General features: G+C 40.1%; 1 protein-coding gene and 1 non-coding gene across 2 annotated transcripts in view; both read right to left on the bottom strand.

Annotated features, from left to right (window-relative positions):
• Positions 1-1,172: 1,172 nt before the first annotated feature.
• Positions 1,173-26,490, bottom strand: part of SLC35F2 (solute carrier family 35 member F2) — an 83,281-nt gene continuing 57,963 nt past the window's right edge. The window contains exons 2-8 of the mRNA XM_017668123.3: positions 15,051-15,226; positions 12,915-13,042; positions 9,249-9,408; positions 7,824-7,980; positions 7,236-7,288; positions 5,916-6,070; positions 1,173-2,195 (exon numbers count right to left, since the gene is read on the bottom strand). Coding sequence (XP_017523612.2) covers positions 2,010-2,195; positions 5,916-6,070; positions 7,236-7,288; positions 7,824-7,980; positions 9,249-9,408; positions 12,915-13,042; positions 15,051-15,226 — 1,015 coding nt within the window. The 3' untranslated portion in view covers positions 1,173-2,009. The remainder of the gene's footprint in view (positions 2,196-5,915; positions 6,071-7,235; positions 7,289-7,823; positions 7,981-9,248; positions 9,409-12,914; positions 13,043-15,050; positions 15,227-26,490) is intronic.
• LOC118972773 (U4 spliceosomal RNA) lies at positions 22,492-22,638 on the bottom strand. Its single transcript, XR_005061852.1, has one exon. It is a non-coding gene; the product is annotated as a U4 spliceosomal RNA (small nuclear RNA).

Genomic DNA, 26,490 nt, shown 5'->3' with positions numbered 1-26,490 from the left:
AAATATTGAAAACCAGTATTGTTCTAATAGGCTGAAAAAAATTTACAGGAGGTTCTTAACCTAAGAATGTGTTGTGTTGCAAAAGCTTGTGTAAGCCAGATGTTTGAAAACACATTTTCAGTGGAATTTTTATTAACAAGGCAGATTAAACACTCAGTTGTCACAAATGTATTTAAACCAGGATGCATGGCCTAGTGGTATTAATTGCTGAGGTTCATTCATAGAATTGCTTTTTCTGTAACACTGAATTCTGACTTTTAACCAGGATGCCCAGATTGGAAGTCCTTTGCCCCTCTCTAGAGGGAGCCAGCACGGGGAGGCCCTAGGGCACAGGGGGATGGGTGGGGAGAGCGGAGCAGGTAGAAGAACATTCTATCTATATGTGTCTGCATGAAGCCTTACGTTAGGTCCATCTGCCCTTAAGAGTTCTGAACTGGGACCAAAGACAAATCCATTTCATAAACATCCAACATGTGGCATGACCAGAGGACTAGAAAGATAGACCAAACCGTTGCTGACCTGGAAGAGCTCAACCTGTGGAGAGGAGAGACAGGTAAATGCCAAGCATCTCCTAAGTGCTACAAGGAGAGGTAGGAACAGGGCACTGGGAGCTGGAGGAGGGGGACCCAGTCTGGACAGCCCGAGAAAGGCCTCCTAGAAGACAAGATGTTTGAGCTCGGAACTGACAGACATATGGGACATTGTCGCCTGAGATTCTCTACCTCACCACTACCCCTATATATAGGTTTATTCTTAGACGAGATATTAAAGAAATAATTAGTGTGTTAATCAAACTGAAGTCTTCCCCAAAGGCCAAACATTGCAACATAACCTTTTTTCACCCATCAACAGTTGTTAATGTAGGGAGTGAAAACCAAACGTTAGATTTAATTGGTTGCAGAGAATGAAAGTTTATTTCCCTCAAAAAGTAAAAATCAAAACCCTTTAAGATAATACAGAATTTTTAAATGTTTGCTCTAACAAAAGATCTGTGAGCTTGCTCTGAATTCCCCTCCATCATCCAACATAGCCCCAAGCAGACAGGTTTACCTGACAGTAATACAGAAGACATGATTGAAAAGTTGGATGTGAGGAAATCTTGAATATACTGTCACTTAAAATCCACAAGGAGAACTGATCAGTCGAAGAAACACACAATGAATGCATTTCCATGAAATCAAAACCTTTTAATGATATGAACACTTACCCTCAAATTCTTTATCATATACTTATAAAAAAAAGTTTACAGAGTTTTTGTAAAGTGGTATTTTTAAAGTGGCATGCTGTTAGTTGGATTCATAATGATGCTACATGTTAACACCTGTACTAAAGAAGTATCATAAAAATCTCATGACACATAACAAATATTTGGTCAAAGGAGCATTGTACCCTCCTTTGACACTGAGAGGGCTCCCAGGTTTACTGCACTGCACAGGACTCCTGAAGGACTCACACGTGTAACTCGGAATTACTTAAGTGCTCTCCCACCCATTTTTCCACCAGATGAATCAGTCATCAGACCTCATCTGTGACCTGTAGGCCACGAGGCTTGTTGACAACGCCTGCTGCAGCAGGACAAAACCCGGAAGCCTCCAACTGAGGATGCCCACTCCCAAACCAGCCTGGAATGCCCTGACTTCTGGCCACCAGCCTGAACAGCCTGCTCTCAGCGGCTGGTGCACCTCTAGGCACCTGCCCTGCCTCCCCGACTTGTGCCTCTGAGGCTCCAGTGCGGGGCCCACACCATGTCTCCCTGACACTAACAGGTATTGATCCTCAAATACACACAGTCCTAGTCTTGGCTTTTTCTATATCCTGGTATTTCTACTTTTGAAATATTATTTTGGATTCCTTTGTAAAATCTAACCACTGGAACCAGTGCAATGCCATGGAGTGTTCGTTCTCAGTCGGCCAGCTTTCCCAGTGTCCCCTCGGCAGCCAACAGGCTCGGCTTTACCCTGGGGCCCTCTCCTAGCCCCCCAGGTGTCCATGTGAGCCTCCTTCTCCAGCTACAAGGACACAGAATGGGTTTCCTGGGCGTTCTCCTCCAGCTTCAGTCCCGGGTTGTCGATCCCATGGCTGGTGGCCGGCGGCACGCTGCTTTCGGGGGGCTCCACCGTGCGTGTTGGCGTGGAGCAGTACAGCACAAACCCCACCATGATGACGGCAAAGGACATGATGTAGAGCCACGAGAACTAGGAGGAGAGAGCGGCTGTGAACTGCGGGCCCTCACAGACCATCTTTGCTGCTGCCCTTTACCTACTTTGCTTTGAGGGTCACCTTCTCATAATCTTTTTTTTTGCAAGTTACCTAAGGAGGTGGTGACACCCGAACCCTCCCATGGGTATATACTGGTGAATGCATGAGCTCTGACAGCATCTCCCAGCACAGCAGCCAACTGGATCCCTGGATCTCTAAGGAATGGAACTTTTCCCTTTGATAGTCCAGCAGCACCCCCACCTTGCAACTAGTGCCACTTAGTAGAGAGAATAAAAGGTCAGCATGAGCACCAGGAGAGAGCCCAATTCAGACCTGAGGCACAGCTTACAGTACCGGTTATGAAACCTAGGAACACAGGACCTAAGATAAAATTTGGATGTCCCCTTGTGATAACTTCTTAACAACCTCTCATGTATGCTATTCCAATAAAATTCATTTTGTTAAAATTTAATAAATTATCTTGTCTCTGTAAACAAGAGTTGCATAGTAAAATTTACAGTGGATCCAGCAAATTCAGAGCTGGAAAGACTCAATTCTCAGAAAAGTCTGAAGCCCGAAGAGGTGGCTGGTGCAAGGTGCAGTACGAAGGGCAGGAGGCCTGCAGGAGGGATCGCCTGTCCTCTCTGCTCTCAGAGGACCCATTACAGCAAAACCCATTCTGACAGAGACACAGCAAGGATGGATGGAGTCCCTGGTGATCTTACCCAACCTGCCCTTTTTTAGAACTAAGAACAACCACCCAGTGCAAAATGCAATGAAGACCAAGCACTAATTCACTGTATATTTTTACTTGAAAAGGCATTCTGAGATACCCCAAAGTTTAAATAAATAATATTAAATACTCTATATATTTTCTCTTTTCTGAATGGAGGATCCACACAAAAGGTCAAGTATTAAGGAAATTAATATTTAACAGCACAAAAAATAAATCAAGGAAAAGAACAGCTAAAGCCTGACCAAGAAAGATACAGTAAAAATTAAGGGAATTGTAGAGCATAATTAATGTGTTATTAAATACCCAGAATCTTTTTTTGTTTTCTTGAAATAAGCAAGCTCAATTTATGAATGGCCCTGCTAACCTGACTTTTAAAATTAAAAATAGGGCAAGGGATATGCTATTTTATTCATGCAAAAAAATTAATATTTTTAAGTTAGCTTAGATTTCATAGTATGTCTGGAAAAAAAAAAGTGTTCTATTGTGGAGATCCAGAGAAAAACAATAAGAAACAAAATGGGTTGTAGCAGAAGAGAGGTATCGAGAGAGAGAGAGAGAGAGAGAGAGAGAGAGAGAAGAAAACGCTAGATATAGCCGCAAAGGTAGAAAGAAAAACAAAAGTTTTTGAAATGAGTATTAAGAAGATTGCTGGTCATCTCCAGCTGTGGGCTTCTGTGAGTCTCTATTGGCTTCAAAATGTTAATTGTTTTTACAGATGCTCAATTTCTTCTTAACCTAAAACCCTTAGAACTTCTTAAGGAATGGAATAGCCACAGCCCTCCCCAAGACAGGAAAGCCTTCCCTGGATTCAGTAATGATGCAAAGCCACCACTAATGTACAGCTGAGCAGTGAACTAATTTCCTACTACCGGCTTTAATTCTTGGATCCAATACTTAGCATGGTCCCCAACACACAGCTGGTATTTAATAAATGTTGAAATTTATTTATTTACTGTTGAAAAAAAATATTCAGAAAGTCTTAGGGGAAGTTAAAGTACCCTAAACCTTTTTTTTATTAAAATATTGTTGATATAAAATCCTATGTTGGTTTCAAATATGTAACACAGAGGTTCAGCAGTCACCCATATCATTAAATCCTCACCCCCTCCAGTGCAGTTACTATCTATCAACATAGTAAGACGTTACAGGATCACTAACTGTATTCTCCACGTTGAGTACCCTAAACTTTTAAAGTTAATCATGTTTTCCTATAAAATGTCCATTGTTACCTGTGTAACATGTTCAGAACATGTCCTGTTTGGTATGGTGGATTTAAATGGCTAGGAGAAAAAGAATCTTTTCCCTTTTAAGAAGGCAGGACATTAAATGGAGGCCCTTTATTAAAAGGGAGAGACCGTGTGGGAGTGAGGTAAGTCTCCTGAATTAGAAGCTCTTACCGTTTTTTCTTTTTTAAAATTCTATGCTTTGTATTTGGATCTACACAGGGAGCTTCTTGTGGCTACTCTGTTCAGAAAGATTTACTTAAGATCAATTTCAGAGGAGGCAGAGTCTGTCACCAATGGGTGCAGAAAATTTTAAACCTCTTGTTCAACTGTCTATTTCAAAAAATCAGAGCCAAACTTATTTTAGATACTATAATTTTTTTAAATTGATGGTATCCTGGGCTTATAATTCTGTTTTTAAAAACTGTGTGTCTAAAATGCTAGGTACCTTCTTTAAGCTCTGAATGGTTGTCCACCTCTGTAATTTACTCTGATAATCTTAAGCAGACCTGCTCTTAGCTCTGTAAATCTTGAAATGGCCTTTGACCAAAAACAATAAAATCTAATCTGAATTAACAGTGAGCTACCAGACATGCAGGGACAAAGAAACATAAAGCAAAAGAAAGGGATTTACAATTTGCATGCTCCAATTTTGAGAATAACAGTTTAAAGTCATAGGGCAAAAAAAATGACACATATAAGACTTTCCTATTAAAGTTAAGAGCACTTGAAAATAATCTCAAGGGAGTTTATAATAGGTAGTGACAAGTGTACTTTTACTTCAAAGCTTTTATTTCTTTAACCTTACTTCCTCCTTGGACATTATTTTACTTACAAGGGAAAAGTAGAAGTTAAACTACTAAAGCTAAATCATTATGTTTGGTTTTAAAAAAAAAATCCACAGTTGAGTGAGACGGTATGTTAAATTGCTGAGCCCTCAGACTTTTCTTTGGATACTTTGTAGCTATCAACTGGCCTTCAACTTCAGAATAGAAACACCATCATCCCCTAGTGGTGGCCATGTGAAATGCGAGCACAGCACTGCAGAACAAAATAAAGAGCAACTTTGTAGCCATTAGCAATTGTTTTCAGAGAAAACAAAAATCTAGGCCTCTCAGGATCACTTCTCTTATTAACTTTGATATTTGTTATTTTTTAATGATGCTACCAAAAATCTATAAATACTGCTTCAGTCTTAGTTCAGGAATACCTTAAAAAGCAAGTTTTGCAAAGATAACAGCTGGTTCCTGTCACATATAACCTTGCAAGGCAAAATGGTTTATGCTTCTTAAGAAGAAATTTCTGAGACTGCACTAACTAGGCATTGTGAGTTAATGGCCAATTCCTGGGAATAATGTGAATCTGTGCCATGCAATTTATGCGAGGATACAAAATTTTACAAGGACACAGAAATATAGTTGTTATCCCCAACTGAAATTAAAAGTACCAAGCAACAACCAACCTTCAACTATTTGTTCAAATGACTGTGACAGCAAGGTCAACTAAGGACAGATAGATTTCTAAGGCAGCAGTTCCCAAAGTGTGGTCCCAAGACCACTGAGGGTACCCAAGACCCTTCCAGGGATCTGTGAAGTCAACACTCATAATAATAAGACACGATTTGCCTGGAATGAGGACTGCCCAAAGAATTTCTTACCAAGAAGATGAGGTTTTATTTTTGGACCTAAAATCTTGAAGAAACCTGTTACTTCTTTGGGACCAAGCAAGTCTTATTTGAATATGATCTATTTGCTTACCTTATAGCCAAACAGAAAGAGTCCAAAGAAAAGACTATAGAGGTCAGCTGTCAGGATGCCCAGGTTGACAGAAGTGGCACTAGTGACTTTAATCACCAGTGGCATGAAGCTGTACAGACAAAACATACAAAGGGCAAACGCCACAAACAGGAGAGCTGTGAAAAAATGGAATATCTACTATTACAGGAAGAAATCAGAAGGCAGAGGTACTTGGAAGGCTTGGCTGCCATACAAAATTCCATGATCCTTTCACATACTATCTACAAATACCCTTGTTAACAGTCAACATTGCAAAGGAGACATACAAATTTCTCAGGAAAAAAACAATAGCAAGATGTGTGTAGACTTCAAAAATCCAACAGTTTAGATTTATGATGGTCAAAGCCATTAAACCTTGCTGATGGTGTCAGTGAGTTAGCAGCTCTTATCACCCCACACTATCCACCTCCCAGGGCAGAGTGGTGCCTGTGATAGAAGGTCAATAAAGGCAGAATCCTATCAAGAAAAATCACTCATTATTTTTTGTTTGCTTTTATCTGGTTAATTGGTTCAACATGACTTGTGTAATTAGATTCAGAATAAAGTAGTTTTAGAGCATCAAAGGCAGTTGTTGGGTCCACTATCTTTTGTTCATCTTATTAAATTCAGTGCTCCCAGACAGCACAATATAACCATCCTCTTTGGGACAGATATTTAGCAATATCTCTTTTTTGCTGTCCCTCTTGCAATCTCACCTCCATACCCAATAAACACACACATATACACTTCGGCAATATAAGTTATTAAACTGAATTAAATTATCCAAGCATGATATGAACTTTAGTGACATTTTATGTACTGTATAACTTCTTTCCACCCGTTAAATAAGGTTCAAGTCTTCCCTAATTGTCCACCACTGTTTTTCTGGTTACTTATTTGTGCAGTTGAGAGTAGCAATGGAAGGTGGAACATAGTTACACACCATCAGATTATTCAAGTTAATGTTTCACAAATTACATGAAACAGGCAACCTTCACGAGAAATTTGGGGACTTGAGATGCAGATCTAATTGACATCTAGTGTGACCAAAGGTCATACTTGTTAAGAACTCCTAACAAAAACAGGGCTATTCCCGAAGGTAAAGATTAAGAATTAACTTCTATGCAGGTTCATTAAGCCCTCAGAGAAAACTCAGTGTAAACTACAGTAGTTCCTCTCATACTGACCTGCTCCGTGATTTTACAAAAATGCCCAAATACTTTTAATAAAGTGTGTATTTATTGATGTGTGCTTCTGTCAGAGGAAAGGTTACTGACCAAAAAGAATTATTTATGTACATACCAATTTTCCAATCCCAGTGAATGCTGGCAATATCCTTATATTCCACAATCAATCTAAAATTTAAAACAAGAGGTCTCAGAAATCCACCTACTAATTTTCACCATTTTGTAAGCATTTTAGTTGCTATACTCCAGCTAAGATGAGGAATCACATTGATGTTTGGATTTTTCTTATAGTATAAAAATATGACAAACATTAATACAAATGACAAAGAATAAAACCAAAGGAGTCCATAAATATAGGTTTGACCCTCTTAGAAACACTCTTCAACAGGAGTTGCTATAGGAGGAAAAGCTGATATTATGTTTTATGTTTTCCTTTTGAATAGGATGTTAAACTTTCCTGGAAATATTAAACAAGAACATTTTTACTAGTAATGCCGTTGCCACATTATAAACTGGAATCCTAAGCATCACATGTGTAAGAAAATGAGGCATCATTCTGATGTCTCAATAATCCTGTAACAGATATTTAGCAAAATACTGACTTCAAATGAGAATAGGCCAGATCAACAATAGATATTAGTAGTTGGAATGTAATCATATGTATTTGCTTATTCTTTTTCAAAGGAAAATTTTAGAATCTTACAGCTGTATGCCGCTGATAATTGTTCCAAATAAGCCCACCATTCCTAAAAACTCCTGTCTGCTCAGCTTCTTCACGATGTATTCTTCACACACATTGGAGACAGCATAGAGGGAAGCCCCGAGAAGGACCAAGACATCGCCAGTCAGAACATCACCACCTACAGGAGGGCAGGCCACCCAGGGGGACACATCATCAGCAGGGGGAACTCTCTAGCTTTTTTTTTTGGTATCATTAATCTACAATCACATGAGCAACATTATGGTTACTAGACTTCTCCCATCAAGTCCCCACCCCATGCCCCATTACAGTTACTGTCCATCAGTGTAGTAAGATGCTATAGCATCACTACTTGACTTCTCTGTGTTGTACAGCCCTTCCCGTGCCCCCCCCCACATTATGTGTGCTAATCATAATGCCCCTTTTCCCCCCTTGTCCCTCCCTTTCCACCCATCCTCCCTTTCCCTTTGGTAACTATTAGTCCATTCTTGGGTTCTGTGATTCTGCTGCTGTTTTGTTCCTTCAGTTTTTGCTTTGTTCTTATACTCCACATATGAGTGAAATCATTTGGTACTTGTCTTTCTCCACCTGGCTTATTTTACTGAGCATAATACCCTCCAGCTCCATACATGTTGTTGTAAATGGTAGGATTTGTTTTCTTCTTATGGCTGAATAGCTTTTTTCGATAAGATTTTATGGAAAGAGAAGCCCTGGCTTCCAGAAGTTTAAAGACTCTTACTCTTCTCACTTTCTGGCACAATTCTGCTGTGTTTTCTCATATTTTGACTCCTCAGAAGACTAAAAGGTTGGAGGGTGGTGGCAAGTACCATACTGCAGGGCCTCAGAGAATGATTCTATGATATGAGGAATTAATGGAATGAATTGAAAGCTAGAGAGAAGGAAGCTAGGTAGACTAGGTAATTTTCTCTCTTTCTCTACACTAAAGTCATTTGTAGGTTGGGTGAATTCTTAGACCTTATTTAGGTTTCATATCATCAATTATCTGAACTTTGACCCAAAGAACATCAAAATATTCTCATCTACAGAGTGACTGAAAAAGAGGTCAATCATGCAATAAATATAGAGTTCACTTTTCAAAGAAAAACAAAATCTACAGTAGGTTTCCTCATAACTAATCCAAATGTATGGGGCAAAAAGGGCTATTGCAAATATATATAGAAACATTTCTCTCATGAGACAAAACAAAACTATTTAGTGTGAGAAAAAGGAGCGGGGACTGTGGACAGATAGGAAAATAAAGATTGCTCTGTGAAAGCAGTTACAGTACCAAAAGCAAGTAAATCTGAAAATAAAACTTAAAAAATAGTTAGCCAGGACATGTTTTCTGTCTTTTACCATCTACCTTTGCAAAAGAAACACTAAAGCATAACAAACCATTTTTTTCTGTGATTGGTAACACCATCTCACCTGAACTGTCTTCCCTCCCTGCTAATATGTCTGCACCAACCATAGTTCCTACGCCCAACAGACAGACAGCCACAGCAACGAAGTGGATCACTCTGTATCTTGAGTAAAGAATAAACCACGAGAGAGCCATCAACACAGGAATCCCAAAGCAGTCCAAAAGCTGCATGGAAAGAGAAGCAAACAGCTTACAAACATCTCTCATTAGTTAAAAGATGAATATTAAGTAATACTAGGAGTCAGCACTTATTGAGCCAGCCCTGTCCTAAATGTTTGACCCAGATTAACTCATTTAATTCTCACAACAGCTCTATGAGATTGGAACTGCAACCCCCAATCTACATGAGGAGAACAAAGACATACAGAGAGGCTGAATGAGTTGCCCAGAATCACACTGTTAAAAGCAGGCTAGCCAAAAAATTGCTGAACCCAGGAATTCTTCCCAACAGTCTGTGTAATTTACCTCTACGCCCCATCCGTGTTTATCCTAAGGCCGGTGGGCCAGCTTTCCTTCCTCCACGGACCCACTCACTCGGGCAGCAAACATTTAAGCATGTCACACGTGGGAGACACTACGAGGGGAGCTGGAGTACTGATGAGAGCAAGACAAACAAACCCCGCTCTCAGGAGCATGCAAAAGGCCAGCCAGACATAAATAACCACAAGCCGGATATTTAATTGCAATTGGACTAAAAACAACAAAGAAGTACAGGTTATCCTGAGACGGCAAACAGGCACCATCGCCCTGACAGTGCCCAGTGCCTCGCTCATCTTCATCATGTGCTCCTGCATCACCTTTTGATCTCGGGTCCAGAAAACACTTGGTATACCCTGATACTACTGCCAGTCTGAAAGGCAGGGGATTAAGAAAGCCAAAGTTATAGCAAATCCAAAATCATCTGTAAGATAAAGGAAACACTGAGGTTTCATGTTTCGATTCTTACATTCATAAATTTTGTAAAGTGCCTTGAAGGATAACATATATCCCTTATGCTAATCATATTCTTGAAACTGCTGTTTTATGGCTCACCCTGCTCTTTTTGTCACCTTGTCCCTGATGCTGTCTGTATCGGTTTAGTCTGGGATGAGGCAGGAGCCTGCATCTCCAGCAGCCTGTCTGATCCTGTCCGCGGTCGTTGCCCGATCGCCTCTCCAGTGTCATCGCGGGAGCCCATCGTGCCATGTGTGGGAATGGGCAACTTGCCTTGTTATTTACTCCAGCTATAGAACTCTAATCTCCTAAGTGCTTTATTGGGCCTGACTAAATAACAAACAATTAAATGATGCAAATGGTAACAGCCTGTCCCAGAAGTCAGGAACAGAGCCCAGCCAGATGACTTAACAAAGTCTGAACTACATTCCTGTAAACAAAAATAGTAGACGAAGTCACTCTAAAAACTCACAGGTGATGCCCTATCCTCAAGTTCTGTCTTAAAATTAAAATTAAATTTGCACTGTTTTTAAAGTTCTTGGTGGGCACTGAGTGGTCACAGAAGGAAGCCGCCCATGTCAAGAGTTCCAGGGGCCTCAGGCCCCGGTCCTGCCACTGATCAGCTGTGTGATCTCTTGCCTGTCACTCTCTGGGTCACAAACTGAAATGAAGAGATCAGGTCAGATAGCAAGATGTCCCTTGCTACTTGAAAATTCCACAACTTCTCTGATATCTGTCATCTCCTTTTCAAAATGTATTCTAGGTGATGGGTGTCTTGTCTTTGATGCTTTCAGTTCCAAGATCTCCCTCTTTAATTCAATCTTAAAAATCATTTTGCAGTCACAGTTGGCAAGGTAAGACCCTGGGGTGAGGGGGTGGCATGGGTATACAAATGACTTAGACTTTATTAGAGAAACAAGGGAGTGTAGAGAAGAGAATGAAATTGACTTAGGCCTTAGAGAATGGAGGAGGGGGCTTCCAAAGGGTTGCATTCTAGAAAGAAGAGAGCAGCATCAGAGAGAGGAAGCCGGCTGTGGGCGGGGAATGCATAGGCGTGGCAGTAATGTACTAGGAGACAGGAGCAGAGACCTAGGCCACGGGATCCCAATGGCCACATCGTCAACTCCATATAAACCACTACAATACTCTTTGTAAGTACAGAATCTTCAAGGGAATCCTTAGTAAGGAGGTTCAAATACGGCCTAATCCAAATGTCTACCCTTTCAGATTATCCGGGCCAGAGATTCACTCAAGCAGAGAAACAGCTTGAAGGATCACAGTCACAACAAGTCCCACTGCTGCCAGGGACATTTGGTTGTTAAATGCTGTTTTATGATACACTCCTTGCTGTGTACCAGAAGTACATCACTTTGACAACCATATGTTTGGGTTTTCCTAAGAGGCTAGGATGAAAGAAATTATCTTCTATAGTATAAAGCATTAACATTAGTCACAAAAATGCAACTGTAAGTATTTTGTTTAGCTGTGTTAGACTCTGTCCAATTCAAAACTTCCAATTATCATTAGTCAGAGATCAAAGCTTCTGGAAATTGTAACTAAGTAATTAAATTGTATGTGAGATTATGAGGATAGACCTAACTAGAAAAATACCATAATCTACATACTCATACCCTTATTACCCATTGCTAGAAGTACACTTAGTCCTAATTGTGATGAGCTTTCTCCATTAGGTAACTTCTGGTTTTAATTTTTAGGAAATTCTGGGTTTTTCATATGCTCCCTATGATGTTTGCAATAACAAACATTTCCTGTATCAGCTTTTTAACCCATGCCAGTCAAAAACCAAGAGGACTGCTGAGGGCAAAGCTTAGCACAATGTTACAGAAAAAAAAAAGTAATAAAATGCATTCTGGTAATAACAGCATTTAATGTATATTCACACCAGAAAAATACCAAGTTTTCATCAAGCCTCATGTTTTCCAAGTGAAATACACCTAATTAATTTCACTTCAATTTTTCCATATTCCTAAAATTGCAGGTCAATAAGAACATCTGTTTTATATAGTCAGAGGAGTGATTGCACCAAAAAGTCATAAATCCATTAAACTGTGACCTCTAAACTTGGCACTAGAGTCTATCTCACTTTCACCTCCGTTTATAAATCACTTTGTCTTTAGCAGTGGTTAGAGTGGGGACTATGATACATCCCCTGGTTTGCCAACCTAGGGAATGGAATCAGTCTTTCAAAACTCCAAGTTAAAAGGTATTGCTGTGTAGAAACATTTTTCTTTCAATCCAGCAAGAATAAACCTAAAAAAAGGAACAGGTCTACCATTAGCTACCGTCTCTACCCCAAGACATCTAATTAAAAGTCCCTTCTAATGGTTCCTTTGTCTTGAATATCTACTTACTTGCAAATCTCCAATTTTTCTATGGCACAAAGGCACATCCACTTTAAACACCGTGTTTGAGCAAACATAACACAGAACTCTTGTCAACATCACTCCATCAATTGCCAACTAAATATTTATGCTTATTTTGGTAGCAACTGTTATTTTCTGCTATAGCATTAGCAGTTTACAAACTGAACTTGTATACATTTTCACTGACTCCAGAAAACCTTACTCATTAGCACGTATGCTCCACAGATTGCATCCAACTGTGTTTAGGTTTTCTTCAAGTGAACAGGTTTTCAACAAAAGTAAGTTAGCTTATATGAGTTCAGGTTCTTCCCTTTAAGCTGTAAAATCCAAACTGGTAAGAAGACTCCTTCGTACCTGGACACTGGTTAGAGTTGTGTACTGGTATGCTCTCACAATCAGGTAATTAGCTTCCACATCTGCTAATCCAAGCAGGATATACTTCCACCATTTTCTTTTCAAGATGTAGAAAAGATTATCACTACCTGGTTGGAAGAAATCTGGGTCAGTACATGTTCCTTGAAAATGGTACCATGCATGTTAATTTGGAGATTAAAGAGTCAAAACAAGGATTTACCGTGTATTTAGAATGTGACCTCCTAATTTCCATTACTCACAACCAACTCCTGCAACAGCTCAGCAGAGTCAGATTTTTTTTCTAATATGAGACCCTACCTGAAGTGTCATCATAGACCAGGTGTTCCATGAAAATACTAGTACGCAGGAGAAAAGTGGTTAAGTTCCCTTTCCCTTTGTGACAGATATATAACATCCAGGCATAGGTTTGGATGTTGCCATTCCTGACAAGCTACAGATTATCCTAGGAAATGAAATGTTTCCTTATGGATTCACTGGCTATTCAATCTCCATTTGTGGACTTCTTCAAAGGAAACTCTGCATGTGATCATTCTTTTGGAAAAAATGTGCTTTCAAGAGAAAATTAAGTCAGTGATAAATCTGGAAGAAAACCAAATGGCACCATTTATTCTCCAAATTCTATTTACTCAAGTTAACTATGATTCACTTCCTTGGAGAATCTAGTAGACAGGAGACACAGAGTTGGCACAGATATGAGAAGGCTTTATGGGAAGGTAACCAACAAGCAAATAAAGGTGGTGAAAATCCTAGTCAAATAATTACTATTAAAATCTAATTAGCAGGAACATCCTGAAAACAAGAGTTAGTGTTCCTCAACATGAGATGGCCTAGAAGACAACCATCCTTCAGGGGGACCCCACTGACGTATTTGTGAATTACACTGACTTCCTAAAAGCCAATGTTTACAGAAAGGAGTAAAGTCTGGGGCTATTGTCCAGGGCTATGTACCAGTTCTATTTCCAACTCGTTAAGTTCTTGCCAAACTTGGTGCTTCCCCCTAAAATAGTGTCCTCTCTCTCACAGGTGGTTTCCATTTTCTTTCAAAAATAAGTTATTTATTCTGACTCATGGGAATACCACTGATGCATAAGGTTCATATAAAAGAGGATTAGCAAACACTGCAGCAGTGATTTTATTATGTGCCCTAAATACAATAAAAATGTATGTATTGTGCCCTCCCAATTGCTCAGGTTATATCCACTGTCTTCTCGTTCCTGAATTCAATGTCATTTAATTGGTTTTAAAATACCATGCTCTTCTCTTGTGGGCAGGATGTTTTGTTATCATAATGAACAGCCCTGAATACGGAGTGGGAGTGAGAGCATTAGCCGTGGAGAAGGCTGCCAAGGTTGGAATCTGGCTCTACCAGTTACTACCTATGATTTACAGCAAGTTATCTAAGTACTACATGCCTCAGTTTCCTCATCTGTAGAGTGCGGATGGTAATAATACTCACTTGATTTGTTAGGAGGCTTCATGAGTTAACACATAACCAAAATGCGGTAAGCAATTAAAATGACTCCTAGCACAATGTTAGTCAGAACTTAGTTTTCCCATTTTTATGTAGGAAAATTTTGTTTCATACAGAATTTTATTGTAATTCTGTAATGATTCTAAAATGACTTAATCCGCCAGGGACAAAGAAATTAATTCTTTGCCAATTCCTTCTCTTTGTTTCTCACACTATAGACCTGTTGACATGCAATCAATGCTACATTTAGCTAGAAATATATATTCTGGAGAGTGAGGCTCTAGACTTTTTAAGTGGTTTTCAATATTGGCTCTTAAATTTATCACTTATGGGGGAAGAAAATAAAACCTAACTTGTAATGGCATTTACATTTTGTTTTTTCTACAAATTGTACAGTTATAGTTTGGTGCTACTTATTTTAATCAATGATTAAAATCAATGACTTCAGAGACTTACACATAAATCTCTAGCCAGTACTTTCATAGACTTCAAAGGTCTCATCCTTTTTTTCCTAACAACTTTTATAAAAACAACAACAGTTTCTTGGTTTTGGTTTGCCCCATGTTTAATTTTTTTAATGTGTCAGAAGCACAAGAATTTTATGAAGATAGTGTGTTGAAAAGTAACTTCCACATTTGACATACCTGACTGAAACGCCAGCATCATTGTATAAATTAGAAATAGCAAGCAATAGTTGATAAAGCTCTGAAGCATGGGGGTGTTCACTTTGTATCTTTCTGCCAAATACTGGCTGGTGATGGCTGTCCCACATATACACAAGGACAACATCTGACCCAGGGCAATGGTTTTCAAAATATTCCTAGAAAATAAAGGAGGAAATCAGAATAACATGCAACTAAGTTATGCTTCACACATGCATGCACCCCACATGCACACACACACAGTTTAGTGCAAAACACAAAGGGAAATGCTAATTATTCCAGGTGGTCATTTCATTTTATTGCTTACTTCATGTGCACAAAAATTTAAATGTTGCATTTTAAAAGACCACATTTTTATGCTTTTTTATATTTCTGATTCCCCCCATTTCCACAAAAATACATATTTCCCTACTTTAATGACCACCCATTTAGTAATCATTTTTATTACTTAATTATGTCATATACTACTTGAAGTGTGTTTTGCATGATTGTTTAAAACTCAGCTTTAACTCTAGTTTTTAAATTCTTTCTGTGTATTATTGTCTCATCCTTTCAGTCTCCCCGAGACTTGATATCCTCAACTAGAAGCAGCGGCTTTCAATGTTACCTCCATGTTCAAATTAAAAAAAATGCCAACATCCATCAAGACCAATGATATCCCCATCTCTGGGGGTGGGTCCCAGGAATCGGTGATGGGCCAGCTCCCCAGGTGATTCTAATGTGCAGCTGAGCTTGTGAATCACTGCTCGAGAGTCTGGCACTTTGGATCTGTAGAACAATAAGACCCAGACTCCCCCTTGGCATTTGAAATGAGAGGCATCTTAACAACCAGCTACAAAACAGCAGACAGCAAACTGCAAAACGTCAGTCTTACAACAGTGGTGCACGCAAAGGGGTCAGGGAGCACACATGGCTAGTGATTAATTCTGGATGAGGGAGTAGCAGGCAGGGGGAAATTGAGAAGGGTTTCACAGGACAGGTGATTTTTCCAGTTAGGTTTCTGTCTTGCCTGAGGGTTCAGCCCCGGGCAAGTTCACGATGGATCCAGTGAGACTGAGATATGACAACAGAACATTCTTGGGATAAAAGGATTTATAACCAGCTTTATTCTCATACTGCATTTAGCAGCCTACAGGTCTGTAATCCACCCCTGTCTCTGCATCCGCCCAGAGCACTGGGCAGAGCTCTTTACATAGTGACTCAGTCAGTAATAGCTTATTGCCTACGGGTGTGGAAGCAGTAGCCCAGCAGTAGGCCAATTACACCATCAAGAAGTTTAGGGTCATGTGAGGATCCTGGCCATAGGAACTTACATTTAACCCACAGTTTGGAAGGATAAAAGGATTTCTAGAGGCAGTGATACGGAAATCCAGTAAGAACTAACTATATAACCAAAATCACAAACATGCAGGGGTGGGTTCAGGAAACATGTAGTGGCCTAGAGGGCCTGGGGCATAAGAGCAACAGCTGAGAGTGATGGGCAGGAAGCACCTATGAGTAAGTTGAAGCCTGATCATAAAAAGATTTGAACGGCACACTGAGGAGTTAGACCTTTATGCCAGAGATAGCTAGGTTTCTGAACATGGATTTAGGAAAATAACTCTGGTGGTTGGTAGAACGTGGATTGAAGAGAAGGAAAACTAGGCTGAAAAACCAATTAAAAGGTTAATATAATGATCCCAGCTAAAGTGAGATCTGAACTAGAGCCTGACATTCACTGACAGTCTACTGTCAGTACGAATAGAAAGTAGAGAATGATAGGAAAGATGTCACAGTGGTAGAACTCATAGGACTAGTGACCCATTAAACCTGAGGAGGAGGTATTAAAAATGATCCCTGGGTTTCTAGATGTGGATAAAGTGAAAGTTCCTGTGGCCAGGATTCTTACCTGGCCCTGGCTGGCTAGCTCACTACACACGTGTGGGCAATACATTATAAAGAGCTCTGCCCAGTGCTCTGGGCGACACGGTGACATGGTTGCAGGAGAACAGGGATGAGACTGGGGTGGTGGCTGCACCGAGGACAGAGACTGAGGCGGCTGTGGGGCAGAGGGTCCCAGAGGCAGAGACCAGCTTGCTGCATGCAGACTCGCTCTGAGTGGACGGGATTCTAGTGATTGACCTGCCATTATGGGAATTCATGTTTTTGGTCCACAGTGAACTTGTTCAGAGCTGAAACCCATTAGCAAGACACTAGACCAGAAGATCAGATGGATATGAAGCTGGATGGGGAACAAAGGAGAAAAGTGGGTTTGGGAGAGGGGAGGGGAGGGAGTTCAATTTGCGAGCAGCAGCAATTGAGGTGGCTGGAACATCAAAGGGAAAAGCAAAAGAGGTTTGCACAGGCAGACTCTAAAACGGCCCCCAGTGAGTCCCTGCTTCCTGGTGTTTTTGCCCTGTAATCTCCTCCTCCTGAGTGCAGACAGGATCTGTGACTCGCTTGTAACCATTAAAATACAATAAAAGCAATGGGATATCATTTCCATGAATCCATTACATAAGGTTATAACTACCACCTTGCTAATCAACTCTATTAGTTCTCTTCCTTGCTGGCTCTGATGAGACAGGCTGCCATAAAGAGAGGCCTGGGTGGCAAGGAACTGAAGCTGCCTCTGGCCAAGAACCATCAAGAAACTGAGGCCCTCAGTGTGAGAGTCCGCCAGAACGTGAACCCGCCGGCATTAGCACGCGCTTGGGAGCACATGGCTCCTCAGTGAGGCTTCAGGTGAAACTCCGACCTGGCTGACCCCATGACTGCAGCCTTGTAAGAGACCCTGGCTCAGAGGTCAGAGCTACGCCAGGCATGCCCAGATGCCTGATCCATAAAGACTGTGAGAAATAAAAGTGTGTTGTTTTAAGCCAATAAATTTGTGGTGATCAGTTGCATAGCAATGGATAACAAGTACAAGGTTGAAACTGAACTTCAGAAAGTTAGACCATACCTCTTTTGCTCTCCATTACATATTCAGTGCCTGGCTTTTTGTCATTCATTAAATATTTGTTGAGTGAATGTAAATGGACAAAGATCTTTTTTTGTTTTTTAATTATGAAAAGGAGACTAAGAAAGGGGAAGAGTTTGAAGAATAAGCAGTACTGAGGACAGGTTTTTAAGCAGTAGTGGTGATGGTATTATCTTATTAAAGGGTCAAGGAAACTTAAACATGTTTGGGAGATGAGCAGGAGACAATATGAGTGAAAATTTGAAGATTAAGAAAAAATAAATTAAAAAGAGATGGTGAAAATGGGCAATTCCTGAAAGGGTTAGGGACCAGGATTGATAACATTGCAACTTTTGTTTAAAATGTTCTCTATATAAATACTTCCTTCCAGAGTTGCTGTAAGCAAAGTAGAAAATACCAAAACTTTGGAAGACACAGAATGTCTGTTCTTAGAGTTTGCAATGCATTTGTTCCTCTGGAATGTTTGTTTCAATAATTTCCAACTAACCTCAAACAATCCCAGAGAAAGGGGAAGTTCGCTGGGTGAGACAAACCTAGATATACTTTAAGAGCATCTACCATGTGCGAGGCTATGAAGATACAACCTGAATAGGCACTCTGTTCCTAGGACACTCAGAGACTGCTGGGGGCAGGGAGGCAGGTGAACTAGTAAATAGGTGCAAAAATGGGCCAACTAAAAAACTTACAGAGTTTACGAGACAGCCACAGTAGGGAAAGGCATTCCAAGCAGAAGGACTAGCATATGCCAAGGCACAGTGCCCTACAGCAACATGGCACACACCGGGTTTCAGTGGGCAGGTAGAGCTGCAGCACAGAGGAGTGCAGGAGAGAAGAACAGCAACAGGTGAGGACGGAAAAGTGAACAGAAGCCAGAGCGATCGAGGCCTTATGTCTGCAATGCTCTATAGTTGATATCTTATCTTGCTGGGGGTGAGATAATTGAAACCTTCCAAACAGAGGGCTGAAGTGATCAGCAAGGCAAGAACTGAGCATTCCTAGGTTCCTAAATACGTCATGGCACCAATGTCACCGCACATTAGCACCAAAACCTTACCCTTAATTCCTAACATGGAAACCAGTTAAAGACGTAGGTTGACAGAAACACAGGAGTCAGAAGAAAACCAGGTTTTGTGGATCAGACACTTAGATAGCAATATGGTTAATCAAGATCCCAAAGGTAGGAGGAAAAGGCACATTTGGAAAGGAAAATAACTCCATTTGGGACATGCAGGATTTTAATTATAAGACAGTCAAGCAGAAATATCCAGTAGGCAGTTTGGAACTGGGAAAAAGGACTGGGTTGGAGAAATAAATATGGGAATGATGAGCATAAAGGTGGCAACTGAAACTGGGATGTAACGGAGATTACTAAAACACACCTAAACACTGAAAAGAAAAGAAGGGAAAAAAGAAACACTTAAAGGCCTGGAAGAGGAATCAGAGATGGGCAGAAAGGAAGAGAAAAGGGAGGAAGAACACTCTGGAAGCAACAGAAGGTGGCATTTCGAGGAGGAAGCGCCCCACAGTTTGGACTGCAGCAAATTTCTTCTAACTGCTCTTCCTGCTCCACCCTCTCCAATCCCCACAAATCCAATTTCTGCACTGCCCAGGACTCTGCATTCTGAATGTCAGTCTGCTGGGATGGGATCATTCCCAAGCCTGAAGCCTCCTGGCGGCTCCCCTCTGCCCTCAGATGAAAGCCAAACTCTAAAATGGCCTACCAGGCAACGGCCCGTCTGACCCCTGCCCAGCTCTCCAGCCTCACGTTGGGCTACTCTCTCACAGCTTTAATTCTTAATTTCTAAAACTTCTTATAGGATATTTAAAATATAACAAAGTATATTATACAACCAATGTGTGTTCATCTATCTGCTAGGCAGCTTAAGAAACAAAATATTGGCAGTATTAACAAATCCCCATTGTGTTCTCTGCAATCTCAGCCTCCCAAAGCAACCACTTTCCAGAACTCAGTGTTTATCATTCCATGCATTTCTATATGTTTAATAATATTTAAATATTCCTAAGAAATAAATAACAATGTTTGTTTTAAATTTTATATAAATAGCATCATACTGTATGTATACTTTTGCAACCTGCTATTTTGATCAAAATCACGAGAGTCATCCATACTGATACATTAGTTTCAGTTCATTCCCTTCCATTTCTGTGTAACACTCCAGTACATGAATGTATCACTTTATTTATCCATCCCTGCTGATACTTAGGTTGTATTTCAATTTTTTTTTCTCTTATGAGCAATGCCTCTACAAACATTCTTGCGTATCTCCTGATGTACATACCTAAGAGTTTTTCTAGTTTTAGCAAACTGGTGCAAATGAGTTCCTCATGTGCTAAGGCATAATCTCCTCAGCACTCAGGATGGCCTGATGGACACTACCCATAGCAGTGAACTAGAAGCAGTGAACTCAGAGTGCCCTACAAACCTTTCTGTTTGTGTCATAAAGTTTAAAGGAATCATTTGCTCTGGAAATTTATCTAAGAGTTGAATTGTTGGTCTCAAGGCATAAACATTTTCAATGTTACTTGTTTGGCTGGATTGCTCTTTAAATGGGCATATGACATCGTGTAGTTTACTCTGTTACTCTCCAAAGGAAGGAACTGAAGAAATCTCCACTTTTCAAGAGAGAGGAATGTTATCAGAGCTAGCCAGGTACAAAGACATTTCCTTAGGCTATTGAGGGAAGTTTTCATCCAGGTGAGCAGAGGGGAAAGGGCTCGCTCCCAGAGGTGGTCTTCTTTCTAGGGATGCACTGCCCAGCCCAGGCTGAGGAAGCAAACTGTATCCAGCGATTGCTCCCTCTTCCTCTTGTGCTCCCTTCTTCCTGAAGGAGGCACTGCTTCTGGATTAGGCTACCCTATCCTAGACAAAACAAGTTCACCACTGGGTCTTGTACGGTGCCCCAGGAGTCTACAGGAGCCGGGGGCCAGAGCCAGAGAGTGAAATGGGCATTTGTTCTGTGTCTTGTCCCCAGGCACATACTTCCTTCAGGAATCATGTAGGGTGGGGTGCCTGGCCAAGGAAATGGTTCCAATTTTCCTGTGTGTCATTGTTCAGCTGGTATCATTCTGGCCCACATGCTCAACACAATCCTCACTGCAAGCCCAAGGAAAGTATTACTGCTGTCCTGCTCCAGATGAGACTCCATGTGGCTCCATAATTCACCCACAATCATGTAGATAGTAAAAGGCTGAGGACATCAGTGCTCGAGCTATTAAATGACTAGATGAGGGGGTTCAAATCTGCTAAAAGGAAACTTCTTTCTTCCCTGGGAGAAAGTCTCAGAATGACACAACTTTGGTACTAATGCCCACTTCTGTAAGTTGAAGAGACTGTGGTCCAGGAGAGAGAAAAGTTTTTCCTAAGATCACAGAGAAGCAGAGTCAATGCCCAAATTTTCTGACCATTAAACACTTGCTGCGCTCCCTAGAGCACAAGGTCTTGGGATAATAAGAGGGGCATCCCACACAGTAGGTATCTTCTTACCTTCCATCTCTTCCTTCTCACTCTCCTTTCCCCACATTCTGCTCTTCACCCTCACCGCGATTTTACAAACGCACTTTTATTAGAAAACCTCTTTGTCAAAAGATTTTTGCACCTCACCTTGCTGTCAGCAAAAAAGGAGTCTAACCTGATTTCTTTGCAATATACCAATATTAACACTGCTTCTCTGTTCGTCAGGAGGACACTGGATGGCCAAAGTACAGGGCATCAGTAGCTAATCAAGTAGTAATAACCTAATCAAATTCAGAACATTTTTCACATCCCATAATGGACTCAAGAGCAATTAAAAATTTGGAGTGAGAATAAGAAGTGTGGAAGCACTAAGCCCTGTTCACAAATTGACAACATTCCTCTAGTAAGCTCACATTTGTATTCTAAAATAGTAAAGTTAAGCAAGCTGTCCTCCAACAACTATAAAGTATAACCATTTTCTAAAAAAAAAAAGTCACAAGTTGAGTATGGAGATTTAAAGTTACAGGAAAGCACTTCTCTTGGCTCCAAATCATAATGACCTCCTCTATAAAGGAAGAGCCAGAGAGCAAGAGGGAGACAAGCCGAAGCAGGGCGGAGGTTGAACGAAGGGAGAAAGGAGAGAACGGCAGACTTGCAGCGAGAGACGCCAAGGGCCTCAAAGCGATTTCTGTTACTTAGGGCCTCCTATGCAGCATCTGCATCTCCCCACAAGGTCCGAGTCCCTATACACTCTGAGCAGAACACAGGGACTCCCCCCACCGTGACAAAACCTGCTCTTCTCTAAGGGCAGCTGCCGGAGGCCCGTGTACCTAACCATGGGCTATATCCGGTCCCAGGTTTTGTAACGGAACCTGCACTGAAGCAAACTTCAATGGCAGGATATGGTCCAACTCAGAGACTTGTTTCCCAAGGTGGCTTCCCGCTGTGGAGGCCAGGCTGCCAGAAAGCAGAGCAAACAAGAGTTATGGTTACTGGGGTAGGGGTCAGAAACAGGGGGAACATAGACTGAGTAAGGTCACTTCTGACCACATTACTATTTGGGAAAAGTTTTCAATTAGCAATAATTGTGCCTCAGATAAACCTCATTGGCTATTATATTGCCATTGTGCAGCTATTTGGATATACTGTATGAATTTAAGGATTGAAAGAAGGAAAGGTTTTTAAGGCATTTTATTTCCCCTATCTTTTTTCCAGAAAACCTGAAGTACATATCTTAACATTGCTTCTTTTCTGAAACATACTCATGTACACACTTTCTAATGAAACTCTATCTTCTTTTATGCATATTCAGTCAGTAAGCTCTTCAGTCATATATTCACTGGAGTTTGTTGGGTGCCTAGTATGTGACAAGCAAAAGGGATTTAGAATTTAAAAGACCCATGTATTTCCCAGTCTCAGACCCTATTGTACCCAGATCAGTTCAAGGGGCTCGTGCTGTGTACCCTAAAAAAATACGATGTTCCATGATCCTAGTACTTACCACACTGCTTGTTCTTCCTCTCTACTCCAAGAGGACAGGGACATTGTATCCTCTCTGACCAACAAAGTGCCTGGTACGCATAACTGTTTAAAGGACATTTGACATTGTTGAACATGCTAAGGAACTTTCTATCTAGTAAAGGAGACAGACCTCACAATATGGAACCCCAGTAAAATGGGAAAGTGTCAAAACTGCGTTGGGTATGTGGCCAAGGAGAAGCAAGGGTCAAGACTGCCTGGAGAAGGTTCACAGAGGATAAGACACTCAATCCCAGACCAGAAAGGTGAACAATTTCCAGAAGACACAGGAATGAAGGAAAGGCCGTAAAATGAGTTTTTGCCTAATTCAGACAGTAGTTTTACATAATATGTACATGAGACACAATGACAGGACTGATTCATTTCTTTAGACCTTATTCATTTGCGATATCCAGTGAGACCAGCAGTCCTCTCTACTTAGCTGTATATTTACAAATTCATTGGGGGATTTAAAAAATTACTGATCCCAGCCCAAATCAGTTGAATCAGATTCTTAAGAGTTAGGGTCCAAGTATCAGTCCATTTTAAAAGCCCCCTAACTAAGTCTAATATGCAGTGAAGATGGCAAATGACTGAATTATTCTCTCCCCTTTATTTAAAGAAATAAAGAGTTCCAAATGACTCATAAAATGCATTGTTTGCATGCAAATCACACATTTTTCTTCACTTTATGTCTCAATAAATCTGGGCTGCTAGGTTACATATTGTCGGCTAAAGGCAGGATTTACTATTAGAGATAGAAGACTTCTGTGGAGCATAGCTTCATTGGGGAAATTTAAAAATCCATCACATCTGTCACCTATAAATACCTAGTACAAGATAATAACTCCCAGCACTTCTATAAAAATCCTATTACAAATTTGACAAGAAAAATTCATTTAGACAAAATCCTCACATTTAGCACAGAGATTATCCAGTATCTATTACTAGAGCTATTCTATTACTATTAGAAGCAAGCCAGAAAATAAATGCAGTTTTTCTTCATACAGTGAGAAGCAGCCTAGATGACCTGTTATATATTCCTTCTGTATCTACATTTCTATGGTTGAAAAATTTAGCCATTAATGTATTATCTAATTCTAATAAGCATATACAGCTAGCAGTTTGGAAGAACCCACATTCTGATGTAATGAAGGCATAGTCAAAACTCAAAGTGGCTAAGAAAGCCAAACTGCAAAGAATAGAATATGTAGTAATATATATTATTACCTTAAAAGAAGGCAAGCAAGAAAAGGAAGGAAATGTGTGTTTCTTTTCCCCACTGGGTTATGTCCTATTTATTCTAGTAAATAAAACGTTAAATGTTTTTAAATTAAGGAATAGATGCCACAGTGAATTACTAAGATGTCATAATGTTAAAATGCAAGGTAGGCAAATATTATAGATAGGAGACACTTAGAAGTAAACTCAAGGAATGTTAGAGTGGAATGAATATGAGCTCAGGGATTAGATAAAACTGAGGTCTAGACTTAAATTTGAAACATGAAAGAGAAAATAAACAGGTGCAGGCAAGTGAAAACAATGATTTGTATCATGTTTTATTTTGTAAAAGGCTAACAGAGACTGCACCCAGACATGGACTTTGAGAATGGAGTATTCTCAGTGAACACGGTGGAAAGAACCCTGGACTCTGAGTCAGAGGACCTAACTCCACCCCTTATTTGTGTTACAAAGTTGAGTAAGTTAGTTAGCTGCTCTCAAAAACTGTTTCTTTTGTTTTATAATGGGTGTAATACTACATGTATGGGTTTAAGGATCAATGGATGTAACCTGTGTAAAATTATCTACTACCTTAGGCATTCAGTGAATTTATTTTCCTTCCGTCCTTCCTCTGGCTCACCCAGCCTCTTGGAAACCAGAGCTGCCCAACAGAACTTCCTGAGTTGATGGAAATACTTGTTATGTATATGCACCATCCAATACAGTAGCCTCTAGCCACAGGCAGCAATTCAGCACTTGAAATAGGACTAATGTTAATGAAGAACTGAATTTTTAATATTATGTAACTTCAACTTAAATGGAAGTAGCCATATTATAACGCCAGAGGCTACCATACTGAACAGTGTAGCCTGGCCCAGCATCATGCAACAGAAGTTTCTGCAGTGATGGAAATGCTGGACAGGTGGCTCTTGAGCACTTGGAATGCAGCTAGTGGCGTGAATGAAGACCTGTATTTTTCACTTTATTTCGCTGTAATTCATTTTAATTTAAATAGCCACATGTGGCTCATGGCTACGGTATTGAAGAGCACAGCTCTAAACCAGTGCTTCTCAAAACTTAATGTGTTACAAATCGCCTGAACAATTGCCAAATTGCATGTGCTGATTCTGCAGGTTTGGAGGGAAGCCTGAGATTTTGCATTTCAAACCAGCTCTTAGGGGATGCCAGGGCTGCCGGTCCATGGACCACACTAAGTAGGAAGGCTTTGAGCAGTGCTTCCAATTCTGAGGTCTCTCAGCTAGAAATCCATGGGCTGTTCAGGAGCTCTTTTTGACATTTCAAAGAGCTCAACGGTACTTCTGACTATTGCTGGTAAAAATGCAAAATGGTACAATCCTTACTGGGGCAGGGGTGGGGGTAAGGAGGCAATTTCTATCAATATTACTTCCAGGAATATATTCCAAAGATACTCTGGTAAAAACATAAAAGACCCATATACACACTATTCATGGCAGGACTATTTATAAAAGACTAAAGAAAAAAACTGAGTGTCTAACAATAGGGGACTAGCTGAATAAACACAGAGCCATAAATAGCAAGGCAAATATTTCTATACACTGATAAAATGACTGCAGGATATCCTTAGAAAAGAAGCAAATGTGGAGAAAAAGGGTATGGAATGCTAACACTGACTTATATTTGTTAATATTTTAAATGGAAAGATAAAACAAAAACTGTTTTTAAAGTAATCTACAGGTCACAAAAGTAAACAATGCATGTCTAAATATACCTTGTTTTCTAGATTTGTCTTAAGAGCCATGTAAATATTTTACATAATTATAAAACAAAAATTAGATTTAAAAAACCACATCTAAAATAAAAAACAAAATTTTAAATGAACTTAAAGATCTTTTAAACTGGTAACAAAACCAAATGGAGAGGATTATTTCAAGTGACTCTAAAACACACTAATTTGACAATACATTCCTACTAAAGTATACCACAGGAACAATAAGAACTGTAAAATATCTTGAACTGCTTGGCAGTAGTGTTGATATTATTTTGATACTATGTGTGTTTACTGTGGAATAAAGCAAATAAATTTCATTGATATATTCATTTTGGGCACAGGAAAAAGAAGATGAAGATGAAAGATTAAAGGGGTTAAGTTAAAAACCTGAGAGTCCCAAACTTTATTGAAAGTTCGAACTCATAGGCATTTTATTTTTTTAAATACGTATTTCCTATCTCTGCCCACTTAAAAGCCCTGTAACAACAACCAAGCAACA

This window comes from Manis javanica, chromosome 6, assembly GCF_040802235.1.
Source record: "Manis javanica isolate MJ-LG chromosome 6, MJ_LKY, whole genome shotgun sequence".
NCBI lineage: Eukaryota > Metazoa > Chordata > Mammalia > Pholidota > Manidae > Manis > Manis javanica.
Note: the sequence above shows the minus strand (reverse complement) of the source record. Positions and strands in the feature narration are given on the sequence as shown.